This window comes from Dama dama, chromosome 31, assembly GCF_033118175.1.
Source record: "Dama dama isolate Ldn47 chromosome 31, ASM3311817v1, whole genome shotgun sequence".
In the NCBI taxonomy this organism is placed as follows: Eukaryota; Metazoa; Chordata; class Mammalia; order Artiodactyla; family Cervidae; genus Dama; species Dama dama.
In genome coordinates, this window is record NC_083711.1 from 9,635,136 (window position 1) to 9,653,251 (window position 18,116).

At 47.2% G+C, this 18,116-nt stretch overlaps 1 protein-coding gene across 1 annotated transcript; it reads right to left on the reverse strand.

The window, feature by feature from the left end:
* Positions 1–229: 229 nt before the first annotated feature.
* MRAP (melanocortin 2 receptor accessory protein) lies at positions 230–16,472 on the reverse strand. Its single transcript, XM_061134310.1, has 3 exons — positions 16,290–16,472; positions 2,853–2,952; positions 230–769 (listed from the first exon to the last, which is right to left on the reverse strand). Exons 1-3 carry the CDS (start codon positions 16,393–16,395, stop codon positions 406–408), a joined length of 570 nt encoding a protein of 189 aa, XP_060990293.1. The 5' UTR covers positions 16,396–16,472; the 3' UTR covers positions 230–405.
* Between the last annotated feature and the right edge of the window lie 1,644 nt (positions 16,473–18,116).

Here is an 18,116-nt window from a genome sequence, read left to right on the forward strand (position 1 = left end):
GACTCTGCCTTGGGCCTGCCGGTGTAATAAACTGCACTCCACTCTCTGCATTGTCCTTCTGAGTGAGTTTGTTTCCCAGAACGCGTGGCTACAACAATGTGAACTGAGAGTTATAAAAAGAGTATTGCAGAAGTACTGAGAGTCAGTTATAAAAAAGGCTATTGCAGAAGTAATAGCTGAAACTATAATGTGATATAGTAAAGATTAGTGGATATATTTTCATCTTCATTCATATATATTTTATTTCTCTGTCCTCAATGCAAGCATAAGCGGTAAGTGCGCTAAATAAGAAGGAGCAACATTTGTGCCTGTTTCCCTCGGTTAGTGGGGCCTGGTTGCTGGCCCAGGACAGATGCTTACACGTGCCCCCTGGTGGCCTCATCCTTGACCTACTTGCCCGTCCCGCTATGTAAACAGGCTTCCAGAGGGCACGTGGGTTTGGGGTGTTGGTTCTCCCATCGAGAGGTTCTGTCTGCAGGCGAGGCTCACTGGGCGTGTTGCTGACGTCAGCTGGTGCCCTGTGGGGCCCCATCGAGGGCCAGTTCCCAGAGGAGAGTAGGGTGGGCCTGGGGGCGCCGAGGTGGAGGGGCTCTCCCGTTGCAGCCTCTGGACAGGCCGGGATGCTCCAGCGTCTCCTTCCTCGACCGAGCTCGGTGAGGCTGCAGGGTCCCCTGTGGGGGCCCTGGCGTGCTGGGGTTGCCTCCAGACGCAGAGCAGGCTGAGGCCGAGACTCCAGGAACATGTTGGGGGCCGCTGGGTGGCGTTGTTCCTGCAGACAGAGCAGATGGGAGAAGACATCCAAGCTGCCCAGGGAAGAGTCCTTCCTGGGGACCTCCTGCAACACCCTCCTGCCCGGCAAAAGCCCAGCGGGGACTTTGAGCTCTATGCCCAGTATCTATGGAAACGACATACCAACTGGAAAACCAGGCCCCCGGAAGGAAGAGCCCCAGGGCTCTCCATCGCCTAAAAGGATACCCTAATTATCTATGCAACCAAATAGAATCAGGCATTCTATTATGCTTATTGGGGTATGACCACAGGCCTATTGATAACTGTCCACTGTTAACTACCTAGGCTTAAGGCATACGAATCACAAATCACCGGTTAACTTTGTATCTTTCTTTTCCTTTATTCAGACTAGTTTCAGGGAATTTGGGGAGGTGGGTTTGTGCACATACGCTTAGGGTATATAAGGTTTTCCCAAAATCTGGTTGGGGCCCTTAGCTAAGAGGAGACTCTGCCTTGGGCCCGCCAGTGTAATAAACTGCACGCCATGATCTGCATTGTCTTCTGAGTGAGTTTGTTTCCGGGAATGCGTGGCTACAACATGAGCATTCATCGTCACAAAGTCCCTGGAGAGTGGTTTGTTTAGCGAGCCATGTGGCCGGTTGGGGGAAAGCAGCATCAGCGTTTTGCCCTGTTGTAAAATCGCAGCCCAGGAGATGGGAGAGACCCCCACGTGCCCACTGGACCTCGGAACCTTCCGCCTGGGTGGGAGCTGACGGTCCTTAGCACAGGGCTGGCTCCAGGTCACCTCAGAAGAGTAGAAGACAAGGGCGATTTCTTTGGTTGGTCCATCAGGACATCTCTTGAGGGTAAGAATCTGCTTAGCTTCAATGTGAGTTCTGAAAACTGAAGGACTAGGTTTCTTCATTGCTCCAAAGCTGGTCCCCACCTCCCACATGTGACCGAGGGGAGCCAGGACGACCTGGTGTGTGTAGACCTGATGGGTGAGACACTGTGGATGCCATGGGTGGGGAAAGGGCTAGAAGAAATAGAGCCCCTCCCGCCCCCAAGACTAGTCTATGCATCTTCAGATCCTCAGGGAACTGGCCATGGGCCCCCACCCCACCCCCAGGCACAGGGGCTGCCCTCTGGTTCTCTCGGAGGCTTGGAGGCTCCTCTTCCCCTCCTCTCGGGACAGCTCTGCTCACCTCTCCCTGCCCCCAGCTTCCTGTGCTGACTCCTGGTTCCCACTCCCCAGACTTGGTCCAGAATAGGGGCCCAGCCCTCTGCCCCACCCCTGTCCCCCATGTCTTCCTCTGGACACATCAGTGCCTCCTGACCCCAGCTATCCTGCCAGGCCACACACTTCTCCAGGAGGCAACGGCTTGCCCTCAGTCACCCTCTCTGGGTTAGCTGCCCGTCCCTGGTCCCATCAGCCATGGCAGGGAGGCAGGTGGTATAGAGCCTTTGGAAGCATCATTCTTAGGACAGCAGTGGCTGTCTTGGGTGGATTAAGCCAGAGGAAAATTGAGTGTGGGAGGCCAACTGCGTGAGCACAGGAGAGTGAATGTCTAATGAGCTCGGCTCTAATGACTGCTTGGAACGCGTGAATGCCCCCAACTGAACCATGGAGGTACACAGCAGGCATCTGACAGCAGAAGGTGGCCACAGGTGAGGGTCTTGGCTTTCCTGGTGAACTGGTGACCTGGTTAGCACAGGGTCACTTTGGCTTCATTATCTGCAGCAGCTTAACGGAGGTATATTCTGTACACAACCAAGCTCAAAATGTAAAATCCAGCCCTCTTTAGTATGTTCCCTGAGTTGTGGGACCGTTACCACCATCGCTGAAAGAAACCCCTACCCCTGAGCAGTCATCTCCCTTTGCTTCTCCCCAGCCCTGGGCAACCACTAGTCCTTCTGTGTCCATGCGTTTGTCTCTTCTGCAATGTTTCACAGCCACGGAGTCACGGTGTGTGGCCTTTGCTGTCTGGCTTCCTCCATGTAGCACAGTGTTTCTGAGGTTCATCCAGGTAGCATGAATCAAAAGGCCTTATTCCTTTTCACGGCCAGAGTATTCTACCTCGGACATGGTGGCCCCCTGTTTAGCCGCACACCCCTGTCCTTACCTCGTCTGCGGAGAGCCTGACCAGGACATGTAGAGAAGGATGAGGAAGAGAAAAACCACGAAAGCTGCCAGGCTCACCCAGAAGGCGATGACGATCGAATCTGTGGGTGGGGGACGCACATGTCGACATCAGTGTGATCTCACATGCCCCTCGGTCCCCGTCTGCTGCGGAACTGGGGCTCTGGGAGAGAGCCTTCCCAGTCAGTGACCAGTGAGAAGATTTTCCCGCCAATAACAGCCTCGAGGGACTTCCCTGGTGGTCTGGTGGATAAGGATCTGCCTTCCAGGGCACCGTGTGCCTGCCTGTGTGCTGAGTAGCTTCTGTCGTGTCCAACTCTGTGTGAGCCCGCCAGGCTCCTCTGTCCATGGGATTCTGCAGGCAAGGATGCTGGAGTGGGGTGCCATGCCCTCCTCCAGGGGATCTTCCCGACCCAGGGATCGAACCCGTGTTTCATACGTCTCCTGCCTTGGCAGGCAGTTCTTTACCACTAGCAACACCCAATGCAGGGTACATGGGTACAGTCCCTGGACGGGGAACTGAGATCCCATGTGCCACAGGGCAACCAAGCCTGCTCCAGAAGTAAGAGCGTTGCGCTCCAATGAAGACCCGGCACAGCCAAAATAATAATAACAATTAAATAATAATGATGACCTTAGGAAGGAAAGAGGCAGCAGGGACCTGGCTTTTCCCCAGAGCGACGAGTCACTGGGTCAGTTGAGGCTGATGATGGAGGGAAAAACAGTCAATGAAACTAGGTTCCCACGCCACCACCACCCCCCACCCCCGACTTGATTTTTTGGCTGCTTCTGTTGCTCAGAGAGTGGGTTTTCCCTTCTTCCTTCCTCCCAGGAAGGAGAAGAAAGTGCTGTGAGCAACTTCACGTGGCAGGACAGCCTCCTCTCTCCTGTGAGGACTGCAGCCCCTACCAGGGGCCTTCTGCGACCAGCCCAGTTGGGGACCACTTCAAAGACTCCAAGATCAGAGACTTAGAAAAATGATATGCACCAGACAATGCTGCTAACCTGCTCCAGGGAGGGCCAGGCTGTGGAGATATTACCCAAGGCTGCCCCGGCCAGCCTGCTGGAGGTGAAAGGAGATGGTCCCTCTCTTTCTGGGGCACAGGGCCAGGTGGGGAGCAGTGGCAAGAGGAAGAAGTACCATTGCAGCCACCACTCTGGCTGTATCCGTGGCTGGAGGTGAAGAGAGCCAGGAAAAACAGGAAGGATGCTCAGCCTCTTCCGGGCCCTGGTAGAACCTGGTGGAACCTGGTGGTTTCAGAGGTACATTTATCCAGAGTCCAGGTCAAAACATTCTGCAAGTTGCTAGGGAACTGTAGGAATGTGTTTGTTTCTCTTGTTTGCTTCCATGGCTCTGGGCACAGATTATTGTTTTTGTCGCTAAGTCGTGTCCAACTCTGTGTGACCCCATGGACTGTAGCCCACCAGGCTCCTCTGTCCATGGGATTTCCCATGCAAGGATGCTGAAGTGGGTTGCCGTTTCCTCCTCCAGGGGATCTTCCTGACCCAGGGATCAAGTCCGCATCTCCTACACTGCGGGCAGATTCTTTACCACTGAGCCACCAGGGAAGCATACTGAGTTCATAATTAGTGTCTGCAAGTATCTTATCCCAGACACACTCCTGCCCCCAGGACAAGATGCCCCAGAGTGGGATATGCTGGGCGCCTACGTGAATGACCCAAGGAAGCCACTGAAGGACGGTAATCAGCAGGCATGTCGTAAGCGCCTATGCAAGTCAGGCTCTGCTGGGGGCTGTTAAGGATTCCGAGGAGGCCAACCTCGCCCGCCAGAAATCGCTGACACCCCTTAGGATTCAGCACCTGTCCAGCAGCATCCTCCTCGACACTCCTGCTGTATCACCAGGACTAGTCCTGCCTGCCTTCTGTCGGGTTCTGTTCTAACAAAAGAAATTTCTGTGACGTATTCAGGTAGAAAAGTGTTAATAAATGGATAAATAAATGAACAAATAACTGAATGGATGAATGATTAGAGATGTGTGGGGTAAATACTAGTTATTGAGTAAAATTGTTACCTCTGCCCTCTACGACCCAAGACAGCTAGAGGGAGAAACTAAAACCTTATATGAGTTGATTTTAAATCCTAAAGTGTCAAAAACAGGTAATAAGGAAAAGATGCAGTATTGGCAAAAGGCCTCATGGACTCCACCACCGTGAAATGTATCAGCAAGTTGGCACTCACACGGCAGAGAGGCAAGGACAGCAAAGCCCCCCAGGCTGACTCACATCCTCTCTGCTTCCTTTCCGTGATCTGAGAAATGGCTGGCCTGCCCTGGAGCGTCACACTGTTAAAGGGGATGCATGGGCTCCTGGGAAACAGGAAATGAGGTTGCTGCTGTCTGTACTCAGCTTCGTTTTTTTTTAATTTTTAAAAATCCACGATCTGGGATAAGAAACCTACAAATTGAGCCTGGAACATCTTGTCTTCCAGAAAGCAAAAAAGCTATAAAAACCCAAACAAAGCAAACTCCTAATATAGCCAAATGTGTGTTAGTTTCAGATGTACAGCAAAGTGAATCATCTCTCTCTCTCTCTCTCTATATATATATATATATATATATATATATATATATATATATATAAATATACTTATATACGTACATACACATACACATGGTTACCCTGGTGGCTAAGTGGTAAAGAATCCACCTGCAATGCAGGAGACCTGGGTTCGATCCCCGGGTTGGGAAGATCCCCTGGAGAAAGGAATGACTACCCACTCCAGAATTCTTGCCTGGAGAATTCCAAGGACAGAGGTGCCTGGAGAGCTACAGTCCATGGGGTCGCAAAGAGTCAGACACAATATACACTCTTTCTTAAATTCTCTTCCTATATAGGCCATTACTGAGTATTGAGTAGATTTCCCTGTGCTATAGAGTAGGTCCTTATTAGTTTTCTATTTTATGTATAGTAGTGTGTATATCGAAGAAGGCAATGGCACCCCACTCCAGTACTCTTGCCTGGAAAATCCCATGGACGGAGGAGCCTGGTAGGCTGCAGTCCATGGGGTCGTGAAGAGTCAGACGTGACTGAGCGACTTCACTTTCACTTTTCACTTTTATGCATTGGAGAAGGAAATGGCAACCCACTCCAGTGTTCTTGCCTGGAGAATCCCAGGGATGGGGTCACACAGAGTCGGACACGACTGAAGTAACTTAGCAGCAGTAGCAGCAGCAGTGTGTATATATCAATCAAAAGAAGCCTCTGACTTTCAAAGTGTTCCTTGCCTGCTCACTGTATTATTCCCCAGAATCTGCTTCAATTCAACTCTGTCCTAAAGAGTCACAATTTATTGTCTAACCCTCAAAGTATAAGAGTATATATGTTCTCAGAAAACTTGGTTTGGGAGTTCTATTGTTTAAGGAAATTTCAGATTTCTGCAGACACTAACGCTCTTTTTCTTTTATTAAAAAAAAAAATGCAGGATTTGAGGTCTTTGGTACCTAGATAAGTTCCATCAGAGCCTCGAAGAAAACAGCATCAGAAATTGAGCAGTTGAGACGCCCTTTTCCCCTCTCCCAGGCTCACTCTGTCTGTCCTAGCCCTTGGTCATTATCTCCAGATGCTGAGCAGGAAATGAGATGATACCTCTTCCAGAACACAGAGTCTTCAGAGAAGTGAAATTTTAATTTTGTCAGACCAAAAGAGCGAACAGCAGATACCAGCCATTTCCTGCACTGCATTCTCTTTCATCATGTGCTTTTGAAAAAGGCAGCCAAGAAAATAGGGTTTTTTCCTCTTCCTCCTTAAGGGTCAGCCTAAGTGCTTGGCGAGAACATTTTGTTACAAGGGCAAGGACTGTCATTCTCCAGGGTGGGAAATGTTTAAACAACTGTGAGCTTGTCTTTACAAGAAGCACTGGACTGGCTTGACAACGAAACTGGTTCAGTCTTGGAAAACTCCCCTTCCCTTCCCTCTTCTCTAGAGTCCCAGGAGAAAGTTAATCGCAAGATCTTTCCCTTCCTGGGGGGTAATGATGGGGTTAAGAGCCTAGACCCTGGAGGAGGTTGATTTTGAGTTCAAATTCTGACTTGACTATTTCCTAGCTTTGTGATCTCAAGCAATCTGAGATTTTTACATCTCCAAATCTGTTTCCTCATTGGTTAAATGGGGATAATAGTGTGTGTTATATAGACTGCTGTGCAAATTAAATAAAATAATATGCATATGCAATGCCCATGGCGGGATTTCCTCATTTAATGGCTATGAAATGACCTGTACATAGAATTAAAATTATTATTTCTGTTAAGAGGGTTTTGTGGCAAGTGATATCACTGCTTCCTTCAAGTGCCCTAAAACGTAAGCTACGAGTAAAGGTAATTGCTCTTATCAATCCTTCACCTGCTTCCATAGTAATAGATCCCCTCCTGTAGCCAGGCACATGGCTGCCTGCGATAGAGACTATATTTCCCAGCCTCCCTTTCAGTTAGTACGGTCATGTGACAAGGTTCTGGCCAATGAGATGTGAATGCAGCATTTGCAGGCCGGCTTCCAGGAGTCCTGCAGAGATGCCTAGATTTCTAATACATGGATCCCTTCACTTTCCCTTACTCCATTTTGCTACCCAGAACATGGATGTGATGGCTATAGCCAGAACTGGAACACATCCCAGGGATGGCAGAGGTGTGAGCTAAAACAAAGCCAGTCCTTGAAGACTTCATGGAGCTGACCTACCACCCTGCCCTGCAAACTTATACATGAGAGAGAAATCAAAGTCTGTTTGATCTGGAACTCCATTAATGTAACCAATTTTCTCCATCGAATCTGTACAAAAATCAATAAATGACTTCTTAAATGAACATACCACAACTGACAATTGCAAGTAAATGCTGACCTTCAAAATAATCATCCTCTCTCTACTGTGGTGGTGGTGGTGGTTTGGTCGCTAAGTCGTGTCCAACTCTTGTGACACCATGGACTGGAGCCTGCTGGATTCCTCTGTCCATGGAACTCTCCAGGCAAGAATACTGGAGTGGGTTGCCATTTCCTTCTCCAGGGGATCTTCTTGACCCAGGAATTGAACTCAGGTCTCCTGCATTGCAGGCAGATTCTTTACCAACTGAGCTATGAGGGAAACCCTCTCTACGGTACAGTCATGTAAATTTTCCAAAATATCTATATTGATCAAACATTTATAAATTCTTCTTTTGGAATTATCTTCAAGGATAACCCCCCCACACACACACACATCAATTATGCTACTTTACGAGATCATATCTTATTTCCAATACCCAAATGGAACCAATCACTTAATTTCATCCACCTGATTGGTTTCTGGGTGATTCTAAACTGTTTCCCAGAAGCAAATCTACCTTCCAAAGAAATACATAATATATCACTGTGGACATTTCATAGAATGTGTCAGGGCCACCAAAGTCAGTTCTAAAGGACGAGTCCCAAGCAGGTTTTGAGGAATGACAGACTCACTCAAGTACAGCAGCTCCACATGAGGCTAGCTTGATGGGAAATTTGTTCCAAGATTACATTGTCAATCTTTGTTTAAAAACCTCTTTCACTGCTTACATCGTACCCATGGAACCGACCATCTGCAGAAGGCTCAGACATCATAATAAAAGTTGTGGGACTTCCCTGGTGGCCCGGTGGTTAAGGATCCACCTTTCAATTCAAGGGATGTGCATTGGATCCCTGGTTGGAGAGCTAAGATCCCACATATTGCAGGGCAACTAAGCCTACTGGAGCTAGAGGGACTGGGTGCTGTAGAGCCCGCGCTCCTCAACAAGAGAAGCCCAGCTGCATGCCGCAACTAAGTGCCACAACTGAGACCCAGCACAGCCAAAAAAGAGAAAAAAAGCAAAAGTTGTAACCTGAACTTGTTGGCTGTGACTGAAAGAGATGAATAGCATCATCGACTCAATGGACGTGAGTTTGAGCAAACTCTGGGAAATGGTGAAGGACAGGGAACCCTGGCATGCTGAAGTCCACGGGGTCGCAAAGAGTTGGACACAACTCAGCAACTGAACAGCAACTGCCTGAACTTGATCGCTCTGACCAGAAGAGAAGGCTTATCCTCATTCAGTCTTCACGCTGAAGTCTGCTCACTGTGTCCAGAAGAAACTGGTTAGTGATTGTTCAGAAGAGATTGGTTAGTGGTGTGTTTTTGTTCTTCTTTTCCCAGTTGTTGGAGAAGCAGATGAACAGACTGCCTTATTATTGAAGCTGCCAGAGGCAGTGCCTCAGCAGAAGTTGGTGTGGGCTTTGGCAAATTCTTTCTAACTGGTAATTAAAGGAAGAAGACATACTGACCTAAGAGGTAAATAATACAGCAGCAAGGCAGGCACTACCCAAGGGAAATCAATCCACCTCAGTACTCCCTGCAAGGGAGCATTCAACCAGTATTTGGAGACACATCGTATTAACATTAACTGTATTTTCACTGTAAGATGGGAATATGAGATTGTCTTTTTTTCCTCCAGAGCTTAGCCTCTGAAAAGGGGAACAGAATCAAATGTGGAATCAGTTTGTTCAGGCAGGGTCTCAGGAGACAGATTTCTGTTTTCCACCTTTTTGACAGAACTGGGGAGATTCTTAACATTTCCATGAAACAGAAGCCATGTCTGAAAATCACATGGGTGACAGTCTTTGTGAAGTTCCTGTAACAGAATCACACACCAGATTTCAAGCCTTCCCTGGGGAAGGGCAACCCACAACCTTCAACTCAGTGTTGAAGGCTCATAAAAATGTGTCTGCATCCTGAGATCTTTTCAATTATCCGTCCAGCCATGATGGAATAAATTCCACCATCTGGGCATGAACACAAAAATCTTAAAATCCTTCTTGCTTGTTAGGTTAACACATGAACTCGGGTATTTTTTTCCTTCTATTTTTGTCTCTTTCTCTACTTGACATAAGTCAAACCCAGTCTGGCCTTCACCATGTCAACCCACTGCCCCAGGTGACCTTCTAGTGAGGCGATCCAAGGGAGAGCTTTGCCTCTCTGTCTCCCCCTAAAGCATTCCTGGCATCTTTCTGTCTTTCATGTACACAGACCTGGGCGTGATGGTTTGTGATTTGTTTGACTGGGGTGGAGATCCAACCCAGAGAAGCTGGCAAGGAGAGAAAGTTGCATTTGTCAGCAACTGAGGTCACAGGCTCTCTGTGGCTGACCTCTGTCCAGGCTTACCGGGATGCACACCTATGTTACTCTACCTTCAAAGCCTGAGACAGCCTGATGCTGCTTCCTGCTGATCCTCACAAGAAACAAAAGAGATACCGTGATACGGGAGCACAGACTTTGGATGAGGGAGATTTCTGGTTTTGCATTTTTAGGCTCTTTTAAATTTATTTATTTATGTCTGTGCTGGGTCTTTGCTGCTGGGTGTGGGATTTCTCTAGTTTTGGCAAACAAGGGGCTCCTCTAGTTGGGATACTCAGGCCTCTCATTGCATTGGCTTCTCTTGTTGCAGAGCACAGGTTCAGTAGTTGTGGCAGACGGGCTTAGTTGCCCCAGGGCATTGGGATCTTCTTGGACCAGGAATTGAACATGTGTCCTCTGCATTGACAGGCGGAGTCTCAACCCCCGGACCACAAGGGAAGTTCCTGGCTTTTTCTTTTTTTAAATAAACTTATTTGAATTCAAGTACTGAGGACAAAAGTAGGCAAGATATCTTTACTAAACACACAGCAGTGGAAGGAGTCCTTTCCCTGGGGCCACTGCTTATAAGACCAAAATCCTGGAAGCATTCTATATGTTCAAAGACACCAATTTCTAGAACACCAGACAGCTACTTACAAGGTTTTTGTGAAAGAATATTTCACAACATGGGGAAACAGAAGATAGTGAGGTCAATAAGAGCAGGGTACAAAATAGCATACACAGCCAGATCTGTTTTGAAATATATCTAGGAAACAGAATGCGTATGGTGAATTGTCTCTGTCTGCTTCAGCTGATGGCCAAGACAAAGGTACCACTATAGACTGAATGCTCGTGTCCCTACCACCCCCGACGTGTGGAAGTCCTAATCCCCAGGGTGATAGTATTTGCAGGTGGGGCCTTGAGAGCTAATTAGGTTTAGAAGAGGTCATGAGGGTGGGGCCCTCATGATGGGGTTAGTGCCTTTATAAGAAGAGAAAGAGACCACATACCCTCTGTCTGCGTTTACACCAAGAAGAGCCCTGTGAGCACATGACAAGAAGGGGGCCACGTATGAGCCAAGAAGACACCCTCACCAGATGCGCGTGCCTGCTGTGTGCTCGGCCCCATTCTGAGCTGTGGGGAGAGAGACGGACAGACAGGTGGACAAGGTTTTCTGCTCTGCTGGATCCCACATCCTGGGGAGAGCCTGCCCCCTAATCATGACAAGCATCCTGGGGAGAGTCCTGAGGCATGGGAGCTGAATTTGAGGTCTTGGATCTGTAACTATCCAGCTGGGTGACATTAAGTTATCAGCTTCTATGGGTCCCACGTACGTCTATTTCCATATGGTATTCTATGATCCCAGGGCACTCATTCACTCATGTATGCAACTGCTCCAGCCTAGACTGTCAATGCCTAAGGCTAGAGATCTTGTCTTTTTTTAAAAAAATATGTATTTATTTGGGCGCACCAGGTCTTAATTGTGGCATATGGGACCTAGTTCCCTGACCAGGGATCAAACTCAGAGCATGAGTCTTAGTCACTGGATCACCAGCGAAGTCCCAAGGACCTTTTCAACTTTATGCCTCTAGCCTCAGCGCATGGCTGTTTCATGCCCACACGTGACCACTACCCTACCGACCCTCACATGTATATACCCACCAGAACCATATTTTTAGCAAGCAAATCGGACTTTGTCTCTTCCCTGCTTACTGTTTTACATGATTTCCCACAGCTTATGGGGCTCTTCCGAGGCTGGCCTGCAAGAATCTGGCCCCTGAGAGGTCTGGAGCTCCTCCTCTATTCCTCTTCCCAAAACACCTCCTGGAAGCACCTCTTTTATATACAGGAATATAACTGTTCTCCATCCTGCACCCGTTCTGTCTCCTCTTAGCAGTTCCAGGCAGGAGTTATTACAAACAGCACACAGAATAGGAGTCCAATTGCATGTGGCTGTATAGGTGTGTTTGTGTATGTGCTTGAATGTGTGTGTGTGCATGCCTGTGTGCATATGAGGATACAGACACAGAACCACCCTAGTTGGCTAGGCACCAAAATGTTACCACCCATATTCTTCTGAGTAGTTGCTGTTGTTCAGTTGATAAGTTGTGTCTGACTCTGTGACCCCATGGACTGCAGCCTGCCAGCCTCCTCTGTCCTCCATTGAGAGGTAGAGTGAAGTCATCTACTGAGGAGCATATCCAACTTTAGAAAAGGTATTTTAACATCTTGCAAGGTGGTCCCATGGTTGGGACTCCAAGCTTCCACTGCAGGGGCCCTGGGTTCAATCCCTACCTGGGGAACTAAGATCCCACATATTGCGTGATGAGGCCAAAAAAAAAAAAAAAAAGTGAAAGAAATAAGATGAATAAAAAACTGGAAACAAAGAAATAAAAATATATTATATATATATATTTTTAAACGTGGTTGTAATAACACATTCAGGTAAAGAATCTGCCTGCAAGTTGACCTTGCTGATTGAAATATTGGGATGAATGAATCGTATGTGTAAACATTACACTTCCTTTCTTGCGTAATAAAATGTCCCCATAAAGTGACTCTCTAAGCTATTAAGTATAAAATCAATTATTCAAAAGATTAAATAAAGAACAATGAAAAGAAGGACGTCTCCTGCAGGAGACACAGGAGACTCAGGTTCGATCCCTTGGTTGGGAAGATCCCCTGGAGGAGGAAATGGCAACCCACTCCAGTATTCTTGCCTGAAAAATCCCGTGGACAGAGGAGCCTGGTGGGCTATAGCACACAGGTCAGGGACATGACTGAGTGACTAAGCACGCCTGTCATTCATTTATCCCATCTCCTGCTGATGGATATTAGGCCATTTCCAATTTCTGACTGTCAGACACAGTGCTGCTGTGAACACTGAAGTGCATGCATCCTGGTGGACACACACAAGCGCTTCCCTAGGTGGACACCAGGAAGCGGATTCTGCGTGATGGCTTGTGAACATCTGTAACTTTTTTTGGTTCTTGCCAAGCTGCTCTCCCTAATTGTGAACTCAATTTTCATCCCATCAGCTGCATTTAACAGTACTAATTTCTGTACTTCCTACCCCAACACTTCAAATACCTGCCTTTGAACTCGTGCTGATTGAGTGGTTGTGAAATGGTACCCACTTGTTCTTTCCCAGTGCATTTCCCTGATGACACTGAGCATTTTCTCCTGTTCCTTGGCCCTTTGAGCTTCTTCTGTTAGTGTCTTTTCATATCAATTGCTTGTATTTCTATTTTTTTTTTTCCTGTTGATGGATGGGTTGTGTTGACTTATGAAATAATAAAGTGGTTTCCATTTTAAGAGAAAAAGTTTCCAAAAGTAGCTCCCCAAAATAAAAGGAATAGTCACTGCAGTCTCTTTGTCATTCCTGGAATACACCAGGCACTCCTCTGCTTCAGAGCCTTTGCCCTTGGTGTTCCTAAAAGGTTCCTTCCCAAGACGTTGTCAAGATTTGATCTCTCACCTCTTCACAGGTCACCTTGACAAGGCCTTTACTAGCCTTCTTCTGCCCTTCCTTGGGTCCCTGCTCTCCTAGCCACCTTTCCCATTTGACTTTTCTTTGGAGCACATCTTGCCATCTGCCATATTTTTCTTGTTTATGGTGAAATGAAAAGACTGCCTCCAATTTTTTGTTTTGGTTGTTTTTGGCTGTGCCACGCGGCATGCAGGATCTGAGTTCCCCAGCCAGGGAGTGAACCCCTGCCCCCAGCCCTGGAAGCACAAGGGCTGAACCACTGGACCTCCAGGGAAGTCCTCTGCCTCCAATTTTTAACCCTTCTTGCACTGGGACCCATCTAATCCCCTCCTCCTGAATCTGGCCTGGCCTCACTAACTTACTTGCCCAAGACACAGAGCTGGTGAGCCGCAGAGTTCAGACGCGAATTACAGCCAACAGGCTTAGAGTCCACGTACTTAGACTCGACAGAGTCACTGGCTCATGGCCAGTCACCCAGAAATAAGAAAACAACAACAAGACAATTAACCTATTCAAGGTGCAAACACCCTTGTGGGGGTGGGGTGGGTAGGGAGTTTTGCCTAGCCCCAGATTTCTTTCCCAGAGACAATAGAAATTAAAATCAGGTAAGACATAAAGTCCGGGATATGTGAGACATTAATAGGAATAAAGGAGCCCAGAAAAAGCACCTCCCTCTGTGAATATCAAAGATTCCTGATATCTAGGACTTGGGTATAAAATGGTATTTGGCAGCCTTTGTGATAAATTTAGAATTAACTTTCTAAGACACTTTTGTGACAGTGTATCTTTCTAAGATACTTTTGAGACAGAACATTCTTTTAAGATGGATTTCCTTTTTTCTTAATAAATGAGACTTAAAACTTTATTTGTTTGTTTCTTTATTTTTGGCCATAGCACTTGGCTTGTGGGATCTTACTAGATTCCTGACCAGGAACTGAACCCGGGACCCTGGGCCGTGAAAGCACCCAGTTCCACCCACTGGGCCACCAGGGAATTCCCTTAAAATGTGTTTCTTGATAGAGTTTAATGTATTTGTTTGGAGTTCCAATATGCTGGGTGGGTTTCTTCAAATTGTAGATATCATGTTTTCTATAGTCTGTATGCAGATATGGGAGAGTTATTTAGTCAGTCCCCTAAGATGTATAACTTGAATACGTTCTGTAAAAATACCAATAGATACTTACTCTTCATAGGAGGGACAGAAAGCCTGGCCTCTCCCTGTGAGTGTCAAAAGTCCTCAACATCTAGGTTGTCTGGGGTGGGGGACAGTGACTGGTCTCTCTGGCAAGATTCCTTACTGAAATAATTGTTACTGGGTTTGAGAATTTGAGGAAGAACTTATTTGACCTCATCTCTAGTTCCCCAGGTTACAAGTGTCCAACTCTAGTTCAGAGTGCAAAAAAAAAAAAAAAAAAAAAAAAAATCTCAAACCTCACACACAATTCAGAGACCACCAGCTGCTTTCCCCAGAAATGTGAGTTGTCTGTGGGTAATGGGCGGGGGGGCGGAGACTGGGATCGTGTGTTCTAAGCTTCTAAAGTTGCAAACAGTCCCCACACACAAGGCAGTGGGGATCAGCTTTAGAGCCCAGGTGATGAGTGAGATGTCAGAAGCTGAGCTAGAATTTTATTTAATTTGTGTGCATTTTAAAAAGTCCTTCCTGAATGCAGATCTATATGTTATCCAGGTCAGCGTGGATCTTGAAGTTCTGAACTTTTGTTAATATCTGTGAGTGGGCTTTTATTTCAAATCTGCCACTTTCTCCCTATTACTCTATGTCTTCCATACTGTGAGTTGTATGTGAAAAAACTCTGCATTTTCATTTAATGGTTATATAGCTTGCATCAGAAAACACACACCAAATCTATTGTCCCCCCAAAAGTTTTGCTACAGTGTCAGGGACACAGGAGGTCCTCAGCAAACCTGAAACAGAGGTCTTTCACTTCTGGAAGGTGGATAGACATGGGAAACAGAACACTTCCTGACCAGGCATCCTATAGGACTTTCCCCAAGGGCCCTGCCAGGGATCTACCTCCTTTTATTAAATAACACCACCCAAGTGAATTTCAGTTTTGAGCTGGTTTGTAACAGATTATGTTTTTTTTCCATATGGGAAGCATTGTGTTCTTTCTAAGGACACATTAATTTTTGACAGACATAGTGTGTGATTATAGTGAAGTCCCTGAAACCCGAGGGACCTCAGGACAGGCAGAAAGGATGGGTTCCTGGAACTTTGTCTTTGTTTTGTTTTTTATGCTCATTTCCTTATCTGACTTGTTATCTGGTCTGAGTAACTGGAATAATCAGAGAAGATTATTGACAAACTACCAAGTTACTTCAGAGGTAAAGACTGGGCAGGTTAAGATGAGGAAAAGGATGTTAACTTGTCTGGTGGTCCTTCCTGAGACCATGAAGATGAAGCATCGCTGGGTATTTTAAATAAGAATTAGTAAGTCACACATCTTAGAAGTGAACACGGTAACTCTCTCCCATATCTACATGGAAACAACAGAAAACTCGAAGTCCACAGTCTGAAGAAACTCATCTAGCTTATTGGACCCCTAGACAAATATAACTCTATTGAGAAATCTGTCTCACCAGTGTAGTCTGACCCCAGAGTGTCTTAGTTTCTCAGGAGGCTAGTTTCCAACTTATTACAGAAGAGAATAGATACTCCCTCCATTCCCTTCTATCTATGAGTTCAGAGTCCTATTCTGGCTTTCCTGTGATATCTGTTGGGATTCATAAGTGAATGGAGAAAAGTCATTTGCGCCAACCCCCAGCCTCCGATTGGCTGGCTTCCCCAGTTCAGGACTCACGTTTGTTGGCTCTCAGCTTCTTCTCATCCACGGGCATGAGGTCCAAGTAGTCCAGGTAGTATTCGTAGCTGTAATACGGGGCAGAGGTGTTGGTTCTGTTGGCCATGGCTGCGTTGCTGGCCGGTGGCTCTTCCGGAGCTGCTCCGAGCTTGCTCCGGAGATGGCCCAGCTGATTTACGTAAAATCATCCAAGTATATCTGTGGGTCTCCAGGCTCAAGGCCTGCCCACTTATCAGAGCCGTGGGGCGGGGAGGAAGGTTGGGCGGTGTGCCTGTCATCTTTAGAGTTCAAGTAGAGTGATCCATCCTGCCTGGCTTGACGCAGCTCCAAAACAAACAGAGCTACAAGGCAGGAGCCTGAGGTCCCTGTGCAAGCCCTGGTTGGCCCTCGGCATCCGGACAAGAAAACAGATCCCCCCGGGACCCTTGAAAGACAAGATGTGGACTAGGACCAGAAAGGACAACCACTGTGGGCCCTAAAGAATTAATCGAACCAAATCAGAGCCTGGCACTGCCCTTGACTTGCATTAAGGCAGCCCTCGGCACTGTTAAGCAACCAGCAAACCACTGGCCTAGATTCCTTATCTGAGGGCAGAGCCTGAGTGGTGTCGGCCTTGAACTTGCAACTCTCTAATGGACACATCACCACTTCATTAAACCCAAAGAGCGCCCTGCTCCAACGGAGGGCACGTCCCCGCTTTCATGTGCGCTCCCAAGAACCAAGCAGTCAGCGGCCTCAGTTCACACTGGGGAGGCTGCTTTCCAGGTCAAGAACCCTCACGGATTGTGTTCTTGGGAAACAGGACCGCAGGGTTCACCAGTCCTTGGCTGATGACAAATGTGACAAGGATGCATCTGGTCAGGGCCTGACTCCGAGTTGTACACTCACTGTTTAAAGAGCAGAGATGCAAACAAGAGGAGCATTCCAAGTATTGGAAACGAGCAGGACTAAATGTGAGAAGCTCCCTAAAATTTAGCCTTTGGGAATTAGTGATGAAGTCAAAACACACACACCATCACAGGGACTTGCCCGCCAAGATCCTGACTTTCTAGTCTTCTTGACTCAGGTCTACACTGCCAGAGGAAAGCTGGGCATTGATAGTGTAGACAGTGAACCCAGATAAATTCAGGCTGCCTACAAAGGTCCATCTCGTCAAAGATATGGTTTTTCCAGGTAGTCATGTATGGATGTGATAGTTGGATTATAAACAAAGCTGAGCGCCAAAGAATTGATGCTTTTGAACTGTAGTCTTGGAGGAGACTCTTGAGAGTCCTTTGGACTTCAAGGAGATCCAACCAGTTCGTCCTAAAGGAAATCAGTCCTGAATATTCATTGAAAAGACTGATGCTGAAGCTGAAACTCCAATACTTTGGCCACCTAATGGGAAGAACTGACTCATTTGAAAAGAACCTGATGCTGGGAACGATTGAAGGTGGGAGAAGGGGATGACAGAGGATGCGATGGTTGAACGGCATCACTGACTCAATGGACATGAGTTGGTGATGGACAGGGAGGCCTGGCATGTTGCAGTCCATGGGGTCGCAAAGAGTCAGACATGACTGAGCGACTGAACTGAACTGAACTGAATTGAAGGATAATTGCTTTACAATATTGTGATGGTTTTTGCCATACAGCAACGTGAAAAACTCTCACAGACACACCCAGAGACAGTGTTCAATGAGGTATCTGGGCTTCTGGTGATGCAGTCACTTTGACGCATAGCAGCATCAGCCCTCCCTCCTTCCCTGCCCTCTCCCCCCTCTCCCTTCCCCCTCTTTCTCCTTCCTCCCTCCCTCCGTCCCTCCCTTCCTTGATATATTTTCCAAT

Bases quoted from the DNA above. Each gene is read 5' to 3' on its own strand.
- MRAP (XM_061134310.1), bottom strand. From the start codon at position 16,395: ATGGCCAACAGAACCAACACCTCTGCCCCGTATTACAGCTACGAATAC. The intron at 2,953-16,289 runs GTGAGTCCTGAA...CCCCACCCACAG, and splicing joins GAAGCTGAGAGCCAACAAAC to ATTCGATCGTCATCGCCTTC. The intron at 770-2,852 runs GTAAGGACAGGG...CTCTGTCTGCAG, and splicing joins TCAGGCTCTCCGCAGACGAG to GAACAACGCCACCCAGCGGC.